Raw genomic sequence first — 24066 nt, 5'->3', positions numbered from 1 at the left:
GACATTTTGAAGAAAACGAATATTCTTTCCCCTGTCACAATTCCTGAAAATGAAGTATTTCATATATATAATTTATCAACATTAATCAGTATTACTGCATAAATATACTGAGATTATCCTCAAAAAGCCAAGTATTTACATTATACAAAACATGAGCATGACAAAAATGCTCCCCTTAAAAGGGCTTTGATATAGCCTTTCAATTAAAACATTTTCTTCCCTTGCTAAAACAATATATTTTCTCCCCCCCCCCCTCTCTCTCTCACCCCTCTCTCTCTCTCTTCTCTTATACACTCAATCTCTCTACCCCTCACTTTCTCACTATCTCTTGAACGTCCCTCTCTCTTTCTTTCGTTCTAAACAATTCAAATTTAAAAATATATCTCAAGCATATTAAAAAGCTTGAGATCATTTCTATTCCTTTTGGCAACAAACATTCTACAATACAATATTTCACTGGGCATGAAAAAGGAAACAATAAAAATACAACAGAGTTTCATTTTTAAAAAAATGTTGAGCAGACCTTCAAACGTATCCTTCATTCCCACTTTGTCCAACAAAAATAAAAAAATCTAAAAGAGCAAAACAAGGTTGGGAAAGAAATGTCATGGGTACTTGTACGTTAGGGCAGTTTGAAGCACAAAATTCAGGCAAATAAGACCACCACACACCTTACGACTGTTCGTGATCCGATTTTGGAACAAATCACATTTTGCTTATTTTCTGAAAATGTGAATGGAACATACCATTTTATTTGAGGTTAAAATTAATTGAAAGAATACTAATATTACCATTTTGAAAGATTGCAAGCCTTTATTTTGGAGTAAATGCAAAATAAGTTTCAAATCGTAGCCAATCGTACGACTGCTGTGATGTCATTACAACTAGATGTTGAATTTGCTTTCACTCTAAGAAGGATGATAGCATAGTCACAGATTTGAACGGAAGTATTCGTACGATGGTTTAGAACATTACACAGGAAGATATTCCATGCCTCAATATTAGCATCAAATTCTACTAGGTTTTATTAAAAAATTGGGTCGCAGACCAATCGTAAGGTGTGCGGTCGACTTAAGGCGTAGGAGAATCAAGGGACAAAGCGTTTCACGATTTGATCCAAATGATATGATCCATTATTTTCATGGGAAGCTTAATTTCGTCACTGAAAGATGATAAAGGCTAATACAACATTGGTGATAATCTGACAACTCATTAAACTACACTCTAAACAGCTGCATGTCATGGCCCAACTTATTTGATTGACTCGTCTAAAAAAAGATCAGTTCACGCACTGACTTTCACTGCCAACCAAACAAATACATAACTATAACTTAGTTTAACATTCACATTTATGAGCAATGGGTTCTACTAAAACAGTACAGCTACAGAAAAGAACAACAAAACATCAGTTTTAGTCATTAGAGAACCAATCTATGAACTGGGCTCAAGGAATCCGCCCGCAGCTAAAAACAAGGTCATTAGGAATGCTTCTAATACTACAATTTGGAATTCTAATGGATAAGGCTGCTTTATTTTCCTTTTAATCTTCTCGTCAGGTGGTCATTTGGCGTTTCTTTCACATAAGAAATAAATAAAAAAATTGAAATATAAAAGAAAATGGTAAAATATACAAAAATATTGACCTTCCATGGATAATAATGCATGGAAAATAAATCATGGTCCTGGGTCAATGGTATAAACTATCACATGCTTGGTAATGTATATTATCTAGGCTTTGAATACTGTTCAGTTTGGCTGAATTGTCCGATGACTTCACTGTCTTTTGAAGTAATCACCAACGAGTCTGACCTTGACAGACATCACATAGCGGCAATGTAAGGGATGGTTTTGTATTGTGAAGCACAGGTTTCCATCAACAAAAATTATAAACTCTTCCTCGGAATTCCATACAAAATAAGGGGAAAAAGGTCCCCAAGTAATTAACCTTTGTCAAAAAATTTACACTTTACAAGAAATAAATTACAACAAAAGCACAAACAGTAATAAGTTAGCAACCTTTCACATGAACGAATAGACAAATAAAAATAAAATCCTGTCCTTTAAATCTCACACAATTGCGTGATATCTTTCTTTTATACAAAACTTGCGAGTTGCTTGGATTGCTTCGCGCAAACATAATCAAATGAGTTCATAAACTCAAGGTATTATTCTTTGAGTATATACAGATAGAAGGACATTTGCAGAGATGGTTTGGTGGTCAAGAAATTATATTCAGCTTTCAAAAAACATGTTTATCCATAGAAGGAGCTTGCTTCCTGTTTAGAATGACCATGCATCACGTTCCGGTCTCCAAACCAACAATCAACCAAACAAGCTCTTGTTCTCTGTATGTTACCAAAAATAACTTAAGGTGATATAGCCTTCGAAAACGTCAAGACATGATGACCACTCCCATTGGGGGAAGATATAAATGGACTTCCATCCACACTGTTGATCGTTATATTCCTCCATCTCTTTTTGATCCATGCTGTCTGGGATGTTCTCAGATAATGCTAAATTGTTGATATCTAAGTGATTCAACGTTGCTCAATCTGAAAAAAGCAGTATGGTTTGACAGAAACCATCACTGAGAGGATCATTTCTCCTGGTACTTGAAGACATCTGCTGTAGTACAGAATGACCTGCACAGATGATCAGAAGAATTTGTATTTGCACGAACATAGAGGTCATGGATGCCTTACAAATCTTGTACCTAGTACGTGCCAAAGTCAAACCCCAAATTTGATCAACCTGTTTTATTTTCAAGGCCCTTCTGGCCAATGATGATGATGCAGTTTGTCCTTGAGAGTAAGTTGATCTACTTGCAGCGGATACCTTGGCTCAGTCCCTCAAGAGGATATCATCAGAGACCTTAGAGAAGCAGAAGCCATTGAAGCTGCAGGGCCCATCGCACTCCCTCTCAGGTGATGTGGACAGCAACGTCGTTCAAGATGAAAGTGACCATGGTTAGCTCCAAGTACTTGACTTCAAGAATCCACTGGTCAATTCACAATCTCTAAACCCTAAGCCACATGAAGACTACTTGTTTCTGTTTCCATCAGAAATGGGAGTGCATCTGATCATGAGATTGTTGGTGAACGGTAGGGATTTCTTGGAATCAGTACGCAGAGGGCCTTCTCATCATCCTGGAAGAAGAGTTGTTCTTGGGGTAAGCCACGCTGCAGCAGTACTTCAGCAGCGCAATATCCTTCTCCAAACTCAACATGAAACTATCCCTCTGTATAATCTCTCCATGTCTCACAAACAGCCCTCATAAGTCATCACCTGTGGAAGCTAGATGAGCGGTGTCTGTTACCATTGCGACAGCATCCAGCTACCTTGACCTCGCGCCAGAAGTCTTTGGATTGCAAACTGTATCTATGTGACAACCCTCCTCCTCGACTATTCATGGTCCGACCGAGTAGCAAACCTCCTTCGGTCACTCTCTAGCACCGATTCAATAACATCACTTCCTATCTCGTGTCATGGAGTCTATCTCAAAATGAGTTTTGTATTGTCTTACTCTCACGAGTCAAATAATGAAAGGAGTTCGTCGCTGTCATTGTTTGCGGCTGAATTGTCGCTTTGGCCAAGTATTGACAGAATGTCCACGTCCACCATATTGTCCGGTAATAACTGTAGAATAAAAAAAATTAAGTTGAGTAGATGATGTAAATTTATTGATCACCTGCTACAATTAACATTACAGAAACATCTAAACTAAATCTAGAAAGAGGCTTCATTAAAAACTTAATCTTAATTTTGTGGTGTCCACAATCATGAAGTGTTCCAAGTTGAATGATAAAGAGTAACAAAGAACACACCATCTTGCAATATCAAACTATGTCAAGACAGATCAATTCCCTTCTCCGTTGAGCAATGGCCGACCTAATAGTGTATCCAGTGGGGTAATCTCCCCTTTGACAAAGCACATCTGGGGGGTGTTTCATCAATATTTTCATCCGACAAGTTGTCAGATCTGACAACTTTCCTGGATTCTGATTGGTTGAGAAGCACTGTTACTATAGCAACTGTCGGATAAAACAGGACTTGTCGGATAAAACGTCTGACAAGTCCTTTCATGAAACGCTCCCCTGATTTATTACTTGAGATAGACAGTTGCGATTGGGACAGGATATCACTCAAAAAGCAATCTTGTAATAATTTTTTTCCCAACTTTAAGACACAATGTTAAACCATCAAAGAGACAACAGTTATGATTTAAAATGGCAGTTTCCACAACGTTGTATCTAACCGAAACAATGATTGGTCCATCCTCTGCTTCACAGACTCAGGATATCTCACAATATACTTACATCTAAGCCTTCTTGTCCTTCTCCTCCTCCATCTATCACTGCTGCTGGGTCAAAGTCTAAGTTATGACTGGCATTGTTGACCTGATTGTTTGATATGCTGTTACTTCTCGAGTGAGAGTCGAGCCCTGCCGTGCTTCCATTGGTCGTCGGGTTGCCGCTCACTTGGCCGTGGCCGAGTAATGCTGGTAACTGATTGGTCGATGAGGTGGTCGGAGGTGGTCCAGGATTCGGTGATTGGTGGGAGCGTTGGTTGATGGCGTTCATACCGGGATGCGAAGGTGGGTTGGAGGAGGCACCCGGCGTGTGCGGTTGTTGGATCATCGAGGTAGAGGTGGTGTTGCCCATGCTGTTCGGCGTCGGCGGCATGTTGTTGGGCGTGTGCGGCATGTTGTTCCCGGGCGTGTGCGGGTTCATGTTGCTAGGCGTGTGGGGGTTCATATTGTTTGGCGTATGGGGCATGTTGTTTGGAGTATGAGGGTTCATGTTCGGTGTCATAGGCCCCACTCCTGGTGTACTTGGTCCCATACCAGGTGTATGAGGAGGTACCCCCGGTGTTGGTGGTCTTAGGTTAGGATTACTGGTATGCATTGACCTTGGTGAAGCGATAGATGTAGGTGTACCAGGACCAGTGGGGTTGTTCCTGGGATGGTGCTGCATCGGTGAGGGGTGTCTATGGGACGGTTGACCGGCTGGGTGAGGCTGATTCATGCCCATTGGCTGTTAAGAAACAAAACACAAAACATCATCAATTATTAACAGCTTCAAATGAATGTTGAAAGAGGTCCAATATCATATTCGAATACTGATACTTGTCTTAGATCAAGTATTTTTTGCATTCATTTTTTTTTCTTTTCATGTGTACAGGCATGTTACTGCACACCCCACGCTTGTCTATAGATAGTGCAATTCACAGAAAATTGAAGACATATCGCTATCTATAGAATTCAGTTCAGTTCATTTCAATTTGTTTTCTTAGCATTAAAAAATGATATATGTACAGGAATGACAAATAATATCAGAGAAAATTGGAAACTACAGAAAAGTGTATAAAAACTTATATGAGTAGTAGTTTCCAGTACATTGAATGACAATAATAATAATAATAATGACAATAAAATGCAAAGTTAAATTTTCCAAAATTATAAAATATGAATTAGGTATTGAGGTGTGTCTACTATACATACCGGTAATGCATGGTTAAACTGTTTTTCTACAGGATACATGTCTGTGGTAGCAATGTTGTCATCCGATGATGGCATCATTGATGGACCATTGAAGCTGTTAGGATTAGGGGTTGGTGGTGCCCCTCCACCGCCCCCTCCTCCTCCTCCCCCACCGCCTGCACCGTGGGGTGATAAGCCAGGGAAGTTTCGGAAGTTAGGTGGACCACCAACATTGGGATTTGCGTTTGAATTTGGTCTCATGGCTGCAAAGAAATAAATTTATACACCAAATTAAGTTCAAATAGACAATGACTAAAGATATATGTGGCATTTCATTCAACTAAGTGACAAATTCATCAATCTATTTTAAAGTCGACTGGGAGACATTAGAACAACAAAAAATAAACCATCATCTGTTTTTTTTTCTCTAAAAACAAAATTCCAAGAGCATTTATAAAGCATTGATCAGGGAATGTGGACTGCAAGCATTTTTAAGCTGCCTCCTAAGGGCACCATTTTTTTGATCAAGTGATGTTGATCATACATTAAGAGATACAGCTAACCTTTCATTCCATCAGAAGCAATAATTCTATTTTCTAAAAAATGAAATTCATCCCTCTAAATAGTAGTCAGGCAGAGACCCTGATCGAAACCTTGATGAACCCACAAGACTAGCCCAAATCTAACTTTCAATTTCTGTGTACAAGTCAAAGCAAGGGACTTAGGCTGCATATTCAGACCATTTTCCTTGAGTAAGAGGTTTGCACAGGATACTACCCTTTAAGTGGGTCTTCATTTAAAACAAAACCTGTTAAATGCTAAGGATTACTAATAATAATTGGCATTTATATAGCGCTTCAACAATCTACGACTGTTCAAAGCGCTTCACAATTATTATTAACCGGTCACTGGATTCATAGCATTCCAAGCAGCCTGATAGGTGCAAACTTGCTAAACCAACCACAATGATGGTTGTTTCCTGCTGGTACCCAATTAGCACCTGGGTGAGAGTGGCAAAGTGTGGATTGACGCCTTGCCAAAGGGGGCTAGGCCATGGTGGGATTCGAACACACGACCCTCTGATTACAAGGCGAGAGTCAGAACCGCTACACCACGGCGCTTCCCGGATTAAAGAGGGATGACCTACCTCCATTGAATTCAGCTGGAGATGATAGGTTAGGGACGGGGTAAGGTGATGGACTAGGTCCTCCTTCATAATGGTGAGTACTAGGCATCGTCATACTACCTGGGGACATGGCTTTATGCCTCTTGGGGGCGTGACATGAATCTGACAAGATCAAAATGAAAAGGATCAGTAATTAAACATTGAAGTCTATTTTGAAAAGCAGTTTATAAACATCATACACTGCATTTACACAAATAGCGTACAAAAATAGTACTGTAAGGGGAGACAGGTTTTGTATTTACATTAAAAATTTATTCAATAAATATTTGCAGAGAAGCTATAAATCTCTTTCAACAAAGGCTCTTCCTATCACATAATTGTGAAAATCATTTACATTAAACATACGTGTATAAGCCAGTTATGATAATGATTTCATGAGTTTGAATGCAATCTCATAAATGAATCCCTGAGTGTTTGTCAATACACGTTCAAAAACCCAAATGATTCTGTTAGAAAATGTGTAATTATTGAAAAGTGAGTAAAGTATTATGGCATTCAAGCCCGGTGTCATGTCATTTTCAAAGTAATAATAACACACTGCCCCATATGTACTTTGTTGGACAGCTTCAGTAAGATCACTTTTTTTAGCTTAGATTTCATGATTTCACAAATTTAAATTTACATAAACGTACCACATCTAGTTCTACCATATGCGACAATTAACCCTAAAGACTTTTTAATAAAATCTCTCTTTGGTACAACTACATCAACTTTGATCTACAAAGGGTTTGAACCCTAAACCTTCAGCGTCATACCTGGTTCTTCCTCTTTGAATTCACTCTTTACAGGGACCGGTTTCCAACTCGCTGAAGCGTCTATCGTCACCTCCTCAAAGTCTGCTGATTGGACAGCCGTCAGTATCCCCCACATAAACTGATCAACCTCAAGACCTTCCAGTAATGCAGTTTTGCTACAAAACGAAAAGAAAATGGCAACAATATGATTTTAAAAAGCAAGTTGAAAATCAATCATCTGAAGAATGCCTATTATATGAATACACAGGTAAAGAAAAATTAATGCTGTGATGATGAGCTAAGAGGGGGAAAATGATCAAATGGATATCAATGATGCCCGACGATGAAGATGATTATCATGATCATGAACTTTATCATGATCATGATTATGACGATGACACTGATGATGAAGAATAAGATGATGATGATGACGACGACGATAGTGATGGTGATGATAATGATGATAGTGGTAGTGATGATAACGGTAGTGGTGATGGAGATAATGATGACGATGATAAAATGAAGTTAATCTTGATTAAGATGGTTAGAATGATAATGGTGGCCGTGAATGAAGATACAAGTATTGTAACAGTACCAATAATGCCAGCATGACTTACTTGCAGACAGGACACCTCCATGACCCTCTTTCACAGTTGAGTTGGAGGTAGGATTCAAGATCAAAGCACTGGATATGCTTACAATCATGCCCTCTCGCGGGAAGGGTGATACGTTTGTACGTGATGGGACACTTTAGAGACACCTTAATCGCTGTCTGTTCTACTCCGTCTTCACTCAGTCCACCCGTCGATGACGCCACACTTGAAAAATTCCTCTTGACTGCAAGTGAAATGATCAAGAGATAGTATTTAAAAGACATGTTGGAAACCAAAATACCTCTACATCATTGGTAGGTTACGAACAAGTTGAATACAATACTGCATATTTCATGCATTTGACTGTTATCAGCTGAGCATTTTGCTTTCAAAACACTCACATTTGAAATTTGAAAAAAGCTTTCATGCATTTCTCACTGGCTTGTTCCCTAGGACATTATGTTATTAGAATGAATAAGAAAAAAAGAAAAGGTAATACAATACAATGCTCCACTTACTTTTTGTGATGCAGTGCTCGGCAGGTAGCAACCTCTTTCGTAATAATCGTTGTAATACTGATTTGACGGTCGGTCGGTACACCAATTGCAAAACAAATAAATGAGACTGCAAAAAAAGAGAAGTAGGCATATCATAACATTGATGTGATATCTTGAGTCTTTACAAAGGATGGATTCAATATTAGCCAGATTGCCTTGCACATACATCCCAGCTTCCTATCCTTTGAAACTGTAAAACAGGGGTTGATTTTTGCCCCCAAAAGAAGATAAGTCTATCTTACAAGAAAGTATAGTAAAATTGACCAAAAAATGGGGCAAAATCAGGAATGAGTTAAAAAAGATCAGAATCAATTATCTTTTTTACAATTTCAGAATGGTAAGAAAGTCTGGATACCATTCTATTGTACAAATGTTGATTTATTTATTTATTTATTTCACCAGCACCCTTCACTAGTAGACTTTTTTTCTGCCTCCTCTCATTTTCTCTTCATTTCTACTATTATTTTGCTCCTACCCATCCTCCTCCTCCTCCTTCCTTCCTTCCTTCCTTTGGTTCTTCTTGTTTCTTCCTCCTCCTATTTGATTTTTGCCCTCCATTTCTCATTTCTTCCCTCCATCATCCCCCTTGTCTCCCCTCTCCCATTCAGACTATCAAAACCAACTTACACAGCAGCAAGCCCTGACGGTAATTTGAATAGTATTCCTGCCTGGTTGACAGACCCCTTTCAGATAGAGCGGTTTATGAGAGGTCTTGTTATCCCCTCTCTCGATGGTCAGTGGGTTAGCATTGACCGAGACCTGGACAGACGCTGGCCAGTTCGTATGCATCTGTCTGTCCTCGTGGTGATAGCACTTAAACTGTAGCTCCAAGTCCGATCTTACGAGTGAGAGAAAAAAATATATATATATACTTTTTAAGCTCCTGCTAAATTTCTTCTACATTGCTGAAATACAAGGTAATTCATTACAAATTGAGTTTTTGCTCATCCATCGCCTGCTTGGATGCTATAACATTGTGTTGTGAAAACAGTTATGTGACAACACTTGTTTTTACACTTTTAAATATTTTATTCACAAAGTATATTAGGTTTTGGTTTCCAACTTTGGAAATTACTAATGATTTCGCATGGAAATACGGTTTATTTTCCTCCTCAAATGTGCGAAATAAAATTAACTTCGTATGTAGTATTTTCAGATAGGTCAAGAATAAATTTCTCATCAATTTATTTACTCTTCTAAATATAGCTTCACGTTTCTTTCGATAAAATGCCCCAGACTAGGCAGGTTAATCATATATTTCTCCAACAGATTCATGAAAAATTGTGTTCAATTCTCTTGTGTTGCCAATTTGCTAATTACCTCCACATAAGTGTTTGATGGACAGACTGTCTGAGGTGGAAGACGTGGTTGCTGACGGCTAGGTTGTGTTCTAACCTGAACGGTTCTAGGACCACACCATCTCTTACAGGAAACGTCATACACATCTCATCGCTTGCTGCTGGGATAAAACACAATATACAAATATTATTATTAACAGTATCAGACATCTGAGCAGGGCAACTTTAATACATCATTGCCTGCTGAAAGATAAATTCCAGTTGTGGTAACGATTTCAATATGAGTTCGCACAGAATCCAATGAAATGACCACAAAAGTGTCTGTTTGTATAAATAAAATGTGCCAAAGGATTCTGGTCAAGCGTCGGGCGGACATTCAAAGCAATAATAATACACTGTCCCACGTGCGCTTATCTGTGTTGGTGATCTTCAGTGTGAACATTTTTCAGCGTAGATTTCAAGATTTCACAAAGTTCAGTTTATGTAACTACCAGATCTAGATCCTCGATGATATAGTGACAATTAAGCTTGGTTTCACACACTTTCTTGTGAAACCAGTGTTTACTGCAACTACTTTCATTTCAACGTACCCGTCTTCATATCCGGTGGTCTTGGGAAGGGTTTGATGTCACCGGGCCCTGTAGGTGACATGTAAGGTGGGGGAATGTTGGGACTAGGGGTGAGGGGCGGTGTCGGGTTACCCGGCATCGGTGACTGGAAGTTGATTGGTGCATTGTTTTGCTGTGACGAGAGAAGGTGGAAAGAAAAATTATCAAGAGTTGGAAGTTTACTCCAACAAAATGTCAAGTATAGTGATAATGTCAATTAATGCTGCATACAAAGATAGAAAATATATAGCATATAGACATTGTTGCCAAATTCATTTTAATTATAGTACCTCTCACTCGCTTTTCAAGGAATTTATACTGTAACCTAAAGTTGCTCTGTAATTTTTTTTTTCTTTCTAGCAGAGTAATTATTCCGCCTCTCATCTTGTAATTAAAGGGGCCCATCTCATTATAAAAGGGGTGTCTTCTAATCTTACAATGGCCTAGTGTCATTTGTCTAGACATCAATGTACACACCTTTTCACTCTCCAACCAGGTGTTAAATCTGGTTGGAGAGTGAAAGGTGCCTGGCACAACATATTTGAAACACTTTTTTTTCAATCTTATTCACAATTGGTGATTTCAAGTCCGATGTTGGCCTTGGTGTTGGTGTTGAAATTTGGATTGCTTCCCCTAGCTCCAAAACTTGGTACTCAGAGTTTGTCAAGCTGATCCAGATCATATTATTGACATCTCAACAACTAGTGAGTGACTTTTTGGGACCATCTTTATTTTATGTTTGGTGTTATAATCTGGTAAAAATTGACCTAACACGAACACCAAAAGGTCAACACTGAACTTGGAACCACCCAATGAGTAATTCTAATAATAATTCTTATACAGTAGATCTCAACGAAATGATGTACATGTATAGCCTAATATATTGAAAAGTGAAACAGGAAGTTGATTGAGGTAAAGACAACTTACCATTCCCTGTGGTGCTGGCATGGATCCCATATGTCCCTGGGGTGGTGGGCCTCCCCTGGGGAAGAATTGGTTACCCTGTTTATTGATATAACCTCCCCTAATGGGCCCCTGCATGGGATTGGGCATGGGTCCTCCTGGGATAGGACCGCCCGGCTGGCCTCCTCCCGGATGACCCCCGGGATGCCCCCCTGGATGGCCCCCTGGGTGCCCGCCTGGGTGCCCTCCTGGGTAGGGGCCTGGTTTCATGGGCATCGGGCCTTGCGGTCCCATCTGGTAGCCTTGGTTGTTCATGGGATTCTGGAAGGAAGGTAAATTGAAAATGAAAATTGGAATCTGATAAATGGCAGATATCTCCAAGTACAGGAGCTCTTTTTGATCATAAGTTAACTAATGAGTTATGTGTAATGATTTCACCAAAAAATGCTTGCCATTACATTAAAAAATACAATTAGAAAGATAAAAGCTTCTTATCATTATACTCACTAAATTGGCAACACAATGAAAAAAATAAAATCATTATAAAATCTAAACATGCAAATTGGCAATTTTTAAATAAAATATTGTTCATGTCTTAACAATTTTACCAGTATTTTATCCATATGTCTTCAATTTTGTTTAAATTGTTTTCTTCCCACTATGCAACTGGGAATACAAAAAAAAGATTATTGCCAATTTGCAGCATGACATATAAGAGGATAGCGTCACTTACCGGGTTATACCCCTGTGGACCAGGAAAAGGCCTCTTGTTATAGGAAGTTGGATGAGGTTGAGGACCAGCCATACTTCTATTAGGCACCTGTCCACTGTACATAGGGTGCTTTCCTGGCCCCCCTCCACCACCCATCATCGGTCCCATCTGGTGCATCCCGCCACCCGGTGGGTACTGGTTCACAAACTCCTGCTGTGGTCTCATCTGGAAGATAAAAGATGGTCAACTTGAGATATGTCCTGAAATTTTTTCTTTGTTATAAAGTGATAATGCTGTCACAATAAACCCAACTCCAAACCATCTAAAGGTCTTTCTTTGGTAAAAACGTAATAGCAAACAGTTGTGCTCAGATGTTAGTGAACCCACCACAAAATGCACTCCTTCATGCTGAGTGTTGAATGTAGACAACAACACTACAATATTCGGCAAGCCCAGAGAGGCCAACTTTATTGAATGTAATATTTTATCACCTGACTTCACAATTAAATATCTAAAACATGGCAGAACTTGAACACTTTAAATGTTTGTTTTTTGGTTGGGTTCACTAACTTTTGAGCACACTGATTGTTAGCCTGGAGTCGGTTTGGAGTTGATTTTGCCAATATATAAATATACATAAGTACAGCATATATTCCAAGATTAATACTGTTTATCAGAACTGCTTTGCCCTCGATCTCCCAGCATATGAAAGCAGCAAACACACTTTGTGAAAATTGGATGAGCTTGAAAATAAATGAATATATAAAAAAAAATAAAGTCTGCATATTTTTTGTTCTCTCAACCGGAATATATTCATTCAAAGAGAGGAAATGGGTACTCATTTAATATGCACTCATAGCTCCATTCCATAAACTCATTTTATGCTGATTTTGTTTTCTACATAGGACTGTGATAAGAGTAGGCAAATAATAGATTAGCCATTCCACCAGATAAGTGAAAGAAATGAAGCTTGATGGCCACTCAGCAAATGATCAGTTTCACGTCAAAGTAGAAGGTGAACAAAAAGGAGAAAAGTCAATGATTATTCACAAGAGACCCCGGGTGCTATTCTAATAGCAATGGTTTAGTTAAACCTGGGTTAACTTAGACTTCACTTCTAAGGAATGCCAGTTGTAAACTCATTTACCAATTGAAAATTAATTTGTAAACAAATTTTTGGCATTACTCCTCTGTATTAATTAAATGTCAATTAAAAATTATTCTTATCCTGCTGCAAAGAAGTTGATAAAAATTGAGTTGTGAAATGAGAATATGAAAATACAAAAATGTAATGAATTTTAATGAATTGGTATATAATAACATCAATGAATATGGATGAAGTATCACAAAGCCAGCATTCCATAAAAGTGTGGTTTAAAATTCTAGTTTAGAGTAAACAATTTTATTTTAATCTTATTCATTGGATGAGCGATAGTGGGGTAGAGCACCAACTTTATTCTGATCAAGACATTCCTCAAGAAAGTCACTTTCTTTAAAGAAGAATGAAACCTTTGGAACAAGATAGCTTGTGTGGAAACAGAAAAATCAAAGAAACAGATCAACAAAAGTTTGAAAAAAAAAGACAAATAATGAGAAAGTTACTAAAGTATGCATTTAACTTAAAATGCCTCTTTTAAAACATCTTTCACTATATCATGTGTTCTTTCTATAGGAGAGCATGTACTACAGATTTTTAAAGAATACGTCACGGATGAAGAGTTTTATCACCATACGAATAAGTAAAAAGAGACATCTTGTAGGTATTTTCAAAGGGAAAGTTGTTCACATGTGACATCACACATCCTTGTCGCATTGCCAATTGGAGGATCTCCATAGCATTAGTGATTGCAATATTCAAATGCTCATAACTTTTTCATTATTTGTCTAATTTTTCTCAAACTTTCTTTGTTCTCATTCTTTGATTTTTTACTGTTTTTTACTTGTTCCAAAGGTTTGATTTCCCTTCAACAAAGCTTGCTATTGACAAGCTGAGAGATAGTTGCAAGCACAGTAATTCATTCTAAATAACATGTTTAACAAGGCACCAGGGAAAGAAACAGTTGTTAACTAAAATAGCCTTTTTCACCATAGCAGAAGAATGTGAGAGGAGGCAGGATCACTCAAGACAACATCTAAACCATAAAGAAAAAAATATTTGTATAAAAATATCAATTAAAACATAGTGAAGATGTAAATAGCTTGTGACTAGGCATTGCAATTGTGATATCTTTATGATAAAATAAAAATTGTAAAAGAAAGTAATCGTTTCACTTTGTTATAATTTTTCTAAAAATCTAATTTTGCTTCTTGGAAATGGGCTAAACGTTTAGGCTTATAGTATAAACATACTGGTCCAAAGGTATTATATCTCACAGAATAATTCCAAAACTTTGAAGACGTAAACAAATGTTTGGATATAAATGAGAGCTTGTTTCAATGACTACATGTATAGAGTGAACTTGTAGTACAACACTTGAACTCTGGATGAACTCAGCACGGCCTACGTATAGTGCATAGAATGTCTGTTGGACAACAGAAGGCAGTTAACACAGCCAACAGACTTTTAATTTGACAAAACTGGGCATAAGCTTAATGCGTCTCAGAGACAGTTATCAAAATCGGCTAATTACGATTTGTATCTAAATCAAAGTTTTTCATCCCATTTTGTGGTGTGTCTCTGGGTTTTTAAGGACAAATACAAGCACTTGTACAAATGTTTCATCTTAGTTCGGGGATTACTAAAATCAGCTGCTCACAAAGTGAAACGATCCCTTCAAGCTTTAAGAAAAGTTTTTATGAGATGGAACCCTCGTAGCCAAAGAAGAAACCATTAACAACTGGAAGGAAAAGAATTGTGTGAGTGAACTTCTTATACACCTGTCTTGGTATGTTGATCTGAATGGTGATGATTGCATAGTGTAATGGGTGTATACAAGTGGTTTGACAGGCAGTCAAACAAATGAGAGAAGAGAGAGAGAGAGAGCAAGAGAAAAAGAAAGAAAGAGAGAGAGAAAGAAAGAAAGAGAGAGAAAGAAAGAGAGAGAGAAAGAAAGAAAGAAAGAAAGAAAGAATGAAAGAGAGAGAGAGGATTGGAGGAAGGAGAGAGATGAAAGATGATGGGCTGAAGATGAAAAGGATGGAAGGAAACGGCATGGTAGAGAATCAAAGGACTAATAGATGGAAAGATGGACAGATTATTCTTGAAGGAATGAACGATTAACAAATGGAAAGATTGGTAGATATGCACATAGATGGGTGCAAAGATAGCACAAATGACTGACAGATACTATTAGATAAAGAAATGAATGATGTGAAGAAAGGTGAAAAGATAGACGGATAGACAGACAGGTAGACTGATAGACAGACAGACAGGTAGATAGATAGATAGACAGATAGACATGATCTATTGACTGATTGATAGATCCACAGACAGACAGATACAGGTGTATTTATAGATAGACGGTAGGTAAGAGGTGATTTTGAGTTGGGTACCTCCGAATGCATCATCTGTGGATGATGATGTTGATTGGGACTCGCTGGAGGAGCCCCATGGTAGTACTGGTTATTATACATTCCCTGCTGCTGCTGCTGTTGCTGCTGCTGCTGTCCACTCTATAAAAGGTAAAGGAGAAAATGAAAAGGGTATTTCATTAGATATCACGAAAATGTCGCTCCAAATTTTGGTCTCAAAGCTCTGATTTTGATAGATTATTAGATGGAATGATTGATAGAAAGACATACAGAGAGAAAGGACAGAAAGACAGACGTACAGATCAATTGATTGATAGATTCTTCAATAGATAGATAGAAAGAGACAGAGATTGATAGTAACAGCAAACAGGGGGGGGGGGGGGTATTTTGAGTTGAGTACCTCCGGATATCTCATCTGTTGATGATGTTGCTGTTGAATGGGACTAACTTGAGGTGCCCCAAGGTAGTACTGATCATTGTACATTCCCTGTTGCTGTTGCTGCTGACCACTCTAATAAAGGGCAAAGGAGAAAGTGAAAACGCAACTTCATTAGATACTTTTCGCTCAAAACTTTTGTCTCAAAGCTCTGATTTCGGTAAGTGTAAATAGTCACAGGCTCATTTTACCAGGTGGTTAATCATAAATCTGATTGCAAGTTAAGAGTGCCTTCAAGAATGACTGGTGAACCTCTGTTACATGCTAAATATTCACCAATGAACATTTAATGGTAAGTATCATTTACCAAAAGATAGGATCACCAGCATTATAAAAAAGCCAGAGGATCATTTTCTCATTAAAGTAATGCTGGAAAGTGATCCGGATTCTTGTCTCATATTTTGGGATCACATCCTGAGAGGGGAAAAAATCAGATTAGCAGCAAGGTAAATTCTTCTTGAACATGTTCTTGTATCAATTTCCTAGAAAGCATCGGAGCCTGTATGGATACCTTCAGAAGTAATGTAACACAAATGTCTGCAATGGATAGCAAATATGAAAGACCAACACCGATTGGTTCCTGGTCAGTGTTTTGAACAAAATGTTCATGTAACAATGATCTTGATTAGCCAATGCTGTTTCGCGATCAATCGCAAACCTTTGTGTTTTGAAGCCTTAGTGCATGGCAGGAATTCCTAAGGAAAGTTACATTTATGACACAATCATTACTGTTATCACTACAATCTCACCATTCCATAGTCTCCCATCTGTTGCTGGTCCTCTTCTTTGAGACATACCGTTGCGGTAGCCGTCGCTGTGGCTGTTGCCGTTGCACCCGCGTTGACAGTTGCTGCTGCTGCCGCCATCACTGCTGCTGCTGCAGCGGCCGCCGGCTGCGGGAACTGTCCTGGCGCTGCCTGCTTCTGGGGACCAGGGTGTGGTGCTCCCCCTCCTGGTCCCATGTGAGGGGGGACGTTGTGGGGCGGGTTAGGGTACCCAGGTCCTCCCATACCAGGTTGCATGCTGCAAGATAGATAAAGATAGACACATCAACAAGTGAACGGATTACTTGTAGAGTACATTGACTGATATACATGTAGAATGACAGATAGATGCTACTGGGTTCAGCATCATTCCAAGATACAAGCTTGTGACAATTCTTTCACTGTTGTAGCTAAGCTTTAGAACAATCTACCAACCTTACGTACTGAAGACTACTACATCCATGGACCAGTTCAAGGAGCTCTTGGAGGAAAATCTATTTTAACAATAAACTTCAACTCCTTTTATATCACAAATAGTCTCTTTTAAAATGTTATCACTGTTGAGTGGCCGAAATGTATATCTAGTGAAGCAAATTATGAAGCAATTTTTTACTCTAAGGAAAAAGTGCTATAACCACATTATCATTGGACTGGATGACCAATTGCACGTCACTACACTGACTGGACAATGACAGATCACTGCGAATGCCTGTATCTCAACTGACTGCCTATTGAAACCAATCCCTCTTATTTGACTTGAAATGGTATGTTATGAAACTAAAGTATTTTCTGCCAAGTGATCAATTGCATAGAGTGAGAGCAATACCAGGAAAATGACTATACCAACTTACTTTCAATTCATCAATAAGCAGTAAACACATATTCCCATACAAAATCCATTCTCTTTGCAGGTAGATTTCCCTTTTGATATTTTCTAAATATTGTCACTGCATCCTTAATTGTAATTTAAACTATTTATAGAGATTTCTTTGGTAATATTAAGGGAATATTGACATGTTGGGTTTCTAAGGGGGAATTTACACAAAGTCAATATTACCAATCCTGAACAGTAATTCACATAGGATATGACCACATATCATATATCTTTGATATTCATACATTTTAAACTAGAAACCAGCAATAAATCCTTCAAACAACAACTATCAAAATGCTTCATACCTAGAAGTAATGTTACTTCAATTTTCAAATATGATTATCAACTTGTTGTCTGTAAAATTACTACCTACTTCTATGTTCATTAAGCTTTATGGCCATATGTTTTCTTTCAGTCATATAAATAAAGTGGATTGTTTTTTAGTAGGACTTGTCAGGGTGCTACATAAGCACTTGCCCGACTGCCCGGGGCAAGTAAAAGTTAGAGTCGGGCAAATGTTTTGAAGTAAAGACCAAAAATACTTGCCCAAATTGGGCAAACAAAATTCTGACAGTAGAATGACCAAAATTAGGGTTGATTTGATATATTTCAGTCATGGCAGGCAAGATAAATCACTTTGGAAAAAGAAATGCAATATCAAAGTAAATCAGCTCATGTTAAAAGAGAGAAAAGGGTCAATGATTTATAAAACAGCAAAGCTTTCTTTTGGAGAGGTAAAACTTTTTTTTCGATGATTTTTCGGGCAAGTGAAATAGATTTTTGGGCAAGTATATTCCAACTATATAAAAATTTACTTGCCCAACTGGGCAATTGCTTCTTAAAAATTATGTAGCACCCTGACTATTAATTGAAAATACCTGTTTTGGCCCCTATAAGGGCCCCCTTGCCCTCTGTATCCTGGCATCCCTTGCATGTTGTAAGGCTTGTTCTGCCCTACTGCTGCTGCTGAGAACGGATGCTGCTGACCGTTGTATTGGGCATTCATGTTACCCCCCTGACCTGGATGGAGTAAGAAAAGAAGAAAAAAAAGAGGGGAAATGCATAAAAGGATTCATCCAAAAATTGAAGCTGTTTCTAATTTACACATGACTGGAACATGCTCTTGGGTGCTAAATCAGCTACACAGAAATAATTTGGCACCAGAAAAGGTTACCAGTCCTGCATAACCTACAAACAGTTTTATGAAAAGGCCCCTAAGATTCTTAAAGTATAATCAGTTGACAAAATATTTGTTCATATCTTCTATTTTATAACTTCATTATTTTTATTTTTTCAATTTTATGACATTGATTTTGAAGATATTTGGTGTTGCACTTTCATATCATATACCTCCTTCCATCATCATCTACATGCATTATCATTACTTATCTACAACTTCTACGTACCTCTATATGAGTTGTTAATCATGCTATTTGCGTCGCTTGTTTGCGTCACCCCCCAGACTGTGGTGACGACACTCAAAGACTGCTGGGAAGGCTGCTGAGGCTGGCCCTGCCATGCAGAATCGCTGAAGGAACAAAAAATAGGAAAAAATATTCACTTTAAATCCAAGGCAAGATGGAAATAAACATTGTTCTTTCAATTTTTTTCATGTTACAAATAATTTAATGAGGGACTGCAAAACTTGCTTTTTAAAATGTCCTCACATTAAAAACATAGAGAATAAACTGCCGGGTAACCATTCACCTAACCTGGGTTGAGTGCAGCATAATGTGGAAGAATTTCTTGCTGAAGGAAAATAATGCCATGGCTAGGATTCCAACCCACGACCCTATGCTTAAAAGACAAGAGCCAGAACCACTAGACTGCGATGCACACACATACAACATCTCTCATGGATATAACAAATGTGAAAATACCATAGAATTGGCAGTGATAATGTATAAATTTGAAACAATGTATTTACAAAATGATATATTCATGATTTATCTCAAATTGTTAACCCAATCTTTATATGTTATGCAGGGTACCAGTAATACAGTATTTCAATCACTGATGGGGCCACCCTGCTGAAATAAAATGAAATAAATAGTGAATCAAATCTTTTACACAATAACAAGTGAACCATCTTAAATATTAGACAATATACTTCTTTGCAACGTTTGGTAATTTAGTATAGTTTGACTGTTCACTGCATGGATGGATAGACCTGGAGAGGTTTACAATAAAGTTGGCTTGTTTTGTGAGCAAACATGACATAGACTGCTGGATTGGATAGTGAGGAAGTCTTTCATTCATGCTATTCACGCCATTAACAGGTACAATATATATCAAAGGGAAGGTTCACCCTAACAAGAACAGAAGATTACTGGGAGAGACCCGTCGAACACGGTTCCGTAAAAATCCACTATAGAAAAACACAGTTCGGTTGCATTTTTTTTTCTTCTTTGATGCATTAATTTTGTGACGTAACCTGTCGCAGCTCGTTACTCCTTGTTGCTAAGTTACAATAGTTTTCCTCTTCTTCAGAACAGGGAAAAAAAACGTCTTTGCACACTTCTGACTTTCCCCCCACACCATCATATGGACAATTGGATTGGGTTTTGGGTCTTTCGCGCGTCATGCTGTATTGCCGAAAGGCTGGGATTTCATTACAGAGGAACCTAGGATATAGTTTTGAGCTTCAGTTGCAACCTATTTGATGCATTCAGAAATTGAATTTCAATTGAATCAGAGGAAGTCACTACAAAGCACTACAGGCTCTTCTCCTTTTTGTTTTAAAACTGCTCCCTGATTATGTCACATTTTCCTGAAATTTACTGTAGAATACGTACTGCTTTTATTATTGCTACAAACGTTTTACCAGCTTAATCTATTCACAATTTCATTCCTTTTTATTCTGTCCATCTATCTTATTCTATTTCCTGTCTATCCTACAGAATAGGGATGATTTTCCTCAAAGAAATATTTTTGGACCCATTGCATAAAAGTTGCTATTTTTACCACCCATCTAACAATGCTACTAAAAATTCAGGATTCTGTGAATATACCAGTTATAATAGTAACTTTTATAAAATGGAACCCCCACAGAAACTGCACTCACCATATTTATTTTGTCTTTCAATTTACCAGAATAATAAGAAAATTATCTTAAAAACACAAATTTGGAATGGTGAAAATTAATATTTTTTCTTCCAAGTTCACAGGAGGTTTGGCTCGGTAGTTCATAAAAGCAAGGAAGATACTGTTAGTGATGTCAATTGATAAAACACCCTGAACACTCCCAGCATAAAAGACCTACCCATCGAGATGGGGAAAAATAATAGCATTCTTCTTGATTATGATAATGGATAACAAGTTTAGCAGATGAGCCCAGAGTGCATTGATAGGGACCTCACAACACAGAGAGCGAATCAATAAAGGCTAGAAAGGACGTTACATTCATCTACCCCGACTGACGATGACCGAAAATCAAATTGTCAGATGTTTGAGTGTTGGTTGGTTGTTGAGAGGGAGGGACACTGGACGACACACATTGGAGGTGTCTTGATAGTGGCTCAGGCACAGTCACTTGGGCCCAGTAGTATAAAGGTTAATGATTGATTATATAGCTCAATGCTAAAATTGATTGCATTGATTATTGTGTATGATCAATTATAATAATCAGCTCCATGATCAATTGCTATGTTCCATGTAACAGGGCCGTGTTAAAACTTGATGGCCCATATTCTGAAGTCGGGTTTAACTTAAACTCAGGTTTAAAGTTGTGGTTTAAGTATGGCTGGCCAATTGCTACATAAATCACTTACAGTAGAGATATCATATTTCAGCTCATTTGGCTTTCATATAACTCATAATTGTGTAGGAAGTATAAAAAAAAGATGATTGTCTTCACCATTATTGACTCAGGAAAGAGCACAATAAACATAAGGAACATACAACTTAATAAAAAATTTGAAATTTTTTGCTTCCCATAATTTTAGCACAGAAGTAGACCATGGTCTAAGTTAAACCTGACTTCAGAATATGGGCTTTTGAGTAGAAAACAGACACAGCTACAGAGAATGCCATATTCATTTCGCTAACTACCAAGCAATTAACCTGTTTTCTGGCAAAATCATATGACACATTATTTCTTGTTTTTTCATTTATGCAAACATTAAAACGACTGGTATATTGGGCTCGTTTGAATTTATATTTTCATTATTACCACAACAGAGCACGAGTACACAAAAGATAAAATAATTTGTCAAATTGAGCTTTCTGGTTTAGCCATTCTATTGGTTTAGCCATTCTATGGTAAACCATGTACAAAAGGATCAAGAATGTGAAGCACATCTCTTAATTTGACACCTTTAATTCCCCTGCATTTATGTGAAGAAATCAAATAAAATCTGGTTTTATTCAACAAACTTCCTATGCAGCAAAATGAACTGTCCTACCCATTAAGATGATTTCGATCTTTCACCAAATATCATGCTCCCCCCAAAAAAAAGGAGATGAAAAGGAGCATTTTGGTATGATATAACTTCATATTTTCCTATCAGCTATCCACCAGCTCTCCTTTCCTTCGAGTATTCTATGCAAGGAACGAACCAATTTCAAAAATGACATTTGACTGTTGATAACCATGACATTTGGAAGATGTCACGGCGGCACCAAGCGCGGGAGAGATGTGAGTAACTTCACAGATGAGCATCCTAGACTATTTCCAAAGATTAAAAAGGGGTCATTAAAATGATGAATATCTCACCAAACTACGACACCTGGGGAGGGAAAACGAAGATGGGATAGACATGAAGCAGGGGAAGAGAAGACAGAGATAGGCAGCCTAAGGTAAATAAAGAGATGCAAGAGAGACCACCTACAGACAGCTAGAGTTTCTTTTCCAAATTTATTCAAAATTATTTTGAGAAATGCAACCTTTTTTATCAAGCTGGAAAAAAGAACATAACATTTTGAAATAGATTTCAAGTTTCGGTCAATCCATTATAGAAGATCATGGTGTTTGAAACGACCAGAAAGTTACATAAGGGACAGATAAATCTTGTAGGTACCAAGCATGGAGGTGAGTTTGAATTATGATAGATACCATCTCAAAGTGTCAAGAAAGTGCCTAGGATCTGGTGTTTGTTTGAATTATCAAAACCACAAAAATAGGAAAAATTGATGTACTTCTGGGTCCCATTTCATAAAGATTTTCAATTTTGCCTACTTTGCCTATACAGTATTGTATCTACCTTAGAAACCTTGATTTCTTTTGGCTGTACATGTAGGCCCTGTTTCCACAGAAGTTACCAGAATGGCAAAGTTTCCATTGGGGTCACGTCATTACATTTTATTTCCTTTTTTCAGTGACTACTGGTGATGTTTTTGGTTGAGACCATCAGACCGCTGAAATAAAGCAGTTGAATTTAAGAAATTGGTCTATATTCATTGTCATTGGCGACACTAAATTTCTAATGTATTTCTTAATTGTAGCAGTCCACCGATTTGGAATAAGTTGCACCGGTGATCAGCAGCATCGGTCAGACCAACCACTTTGACTCAGGCCTAGTCACCATAGTTTTAATGTCTTTACGAAATGGGATCATGGACCTGGGGGTGTTTCATAAAGCTGTTCGTAAGTTAAGAGCGACTAAGTAAGTTAAGAAAAACTGGTGATCCTTTCTCACGCGCTACACCATCGCCTATGAATATACCATTTACCACAAGAAAGGATCACCAGTCGTTCTTAAAGTCGCTCTTAACTTAAGAACAGCTTTATGAAACACCCACCAGATGGGGGGGGGGATGGAGACCTACCTGTGTGGCACTGGAGGCAGACTCTTCTGCATCTGTTGGTGCATCGAATCAGAGTTTGTCTTGGTCAGACCAGACGACGACGAGTCTCCTTCCTCCCTGGTCTTCTGATGTCTCAGGAGCAGGAGCCTCCCAAGATCTTCACACCAAGACGACAGTTGAGCTGTCAAGAAACAAGAAAAGACAACAAACTTATTATAACAATGATGATTGATGATGATGATAACAATGATGACGATGATGATGATGGTGATGATGATGATGATGAAGATGATGATGATGGTGATAACGATGATGATGACGATGATGGTGATGATGATGATGATGATGATGATGATAATGATGGTGATGATGATGATGATGACGATGCTGTTGGTGATGGTGATGATGATATTGTGCTTTAATTTAGCACTCAATACATCAAAACAACATCTATACGCGCTTTATAGATATGATACTACCCCTGCCATTGGATCTTGGCTTGCCTGTACACTCCACTCCCTGGGAAGCATTCCAACAAGTGTCCAAACTAAAGTGCTACCCTTAACTTTCAAAAGAGATGAATCGTAAAGACTACAGAAGAACAAATATCTTCAAGAGGACAATGGAACCAACACTAGGAAGAATTTATAGAAACAATCACTCTTAATCACTGCTTGCTTCAAACAAGAGAAAGGAAGTTGTGACA

General features: G+C 38.0%; 1 protein-coding gene across 3 annotated transcripts; it reads right to left on the bottom strand.

Annotated features, from left to right (window-relative positions):
- Positions 1–1449: 1449 nt before the first annotated feature.
- Positions 1450–23541, bottom strand: LOC121431835 (zinc finger MIZ domain-containing protein 1-like). 3 transcript variants are annotated; one of them, XM_041629592.1, is made up of 18 exons: positions 23382–23541; positions 19022–19143; positions 18494–18635; positions 16727–17000; positions 15942–16052; positions 15563–15682; positions 12092–12295; positions 11383–11679; positions 10438–10588; positions 9870–10005; positions 9177–9387; positions 8511–8616; positions 8017–8236; positions 7421–7575; positions 6627–6767; positions 5501–5742; positions 4317–5033; positions 1450–3636 (listed from the first exon to the last, which is right to left on the bottom strand). In XM_041629592.1, exons 1-18 carry the CDS (start codon positions 23423–23425, stop codon positions 3526–3528), a joined length of 3504 nt encoding a protein of 1167 aa, XP_041485526.1. In that variant the 5' UTR covers positions 23426–23541; the 3' UTR covers positions 1450–3525. The 3 variants fall into 3 exon arrangements, with proteins under 3 accessions (XP_041485526.1, XP_041485527.1, XP_041485528.1); XM_041629593.1 differs by lacking the exon at positions 15942–16052 and having other exon boundaries at positions 9870–10008; XM_041629594.1 differs by lacking the exons at positions 15563–15682; positions 15942–16052 and having other exon boundaries at positions 9870–10008.
- Between the last annotated feature and the right edge of the window lie 525 nt (positions 23542–24066).

The sequence above is a fragment of the Lytechinus variegatus genome, chromosome 18 (genome assembly GCF_018143015.1).
Source record: "Lytechinus variegatus isolate NC3 chromosome 18, Lvar_3.0, whole genome shotgun sequence".
Lineage (NCBI taxonomy): Eukaryota > Metazoa > Echinodermata > Echinoidea > Temnopleuroida > Toxopneustidae > Lytechinus > Lytechinus variegatus.
The sequence above is the reverse complement of the archived record's forward strand: the minus strand, read 5'-3'. Positions and strand labels throughout refer to the sequence as shown.

Excerpts from the sequence above, each read along its gene's own strand:
- LOC121431835 (XM_041629592.1), bottom strand. The coding sequence starts at position 23,425 with ATGCACCAACAGATGCAGAAGAGTCTGCCTCCAGTGCCACACAG. Across the intron at positions 9,388-9,869 it reads CATCAAACACTTATGTGGAG|ATCGGACTTGGAGCTACAGT; the intron begins GTAATTAGCAAA and ends CTCACTCGTAAG. Across the intron at positions 3,637-4,316 it reads AAGGACAAGAAGGCTTAGAT|TTATTACCGGACAATATGGT; the intron begins GTAAGTATATTG and ends TTTATTCTACAG.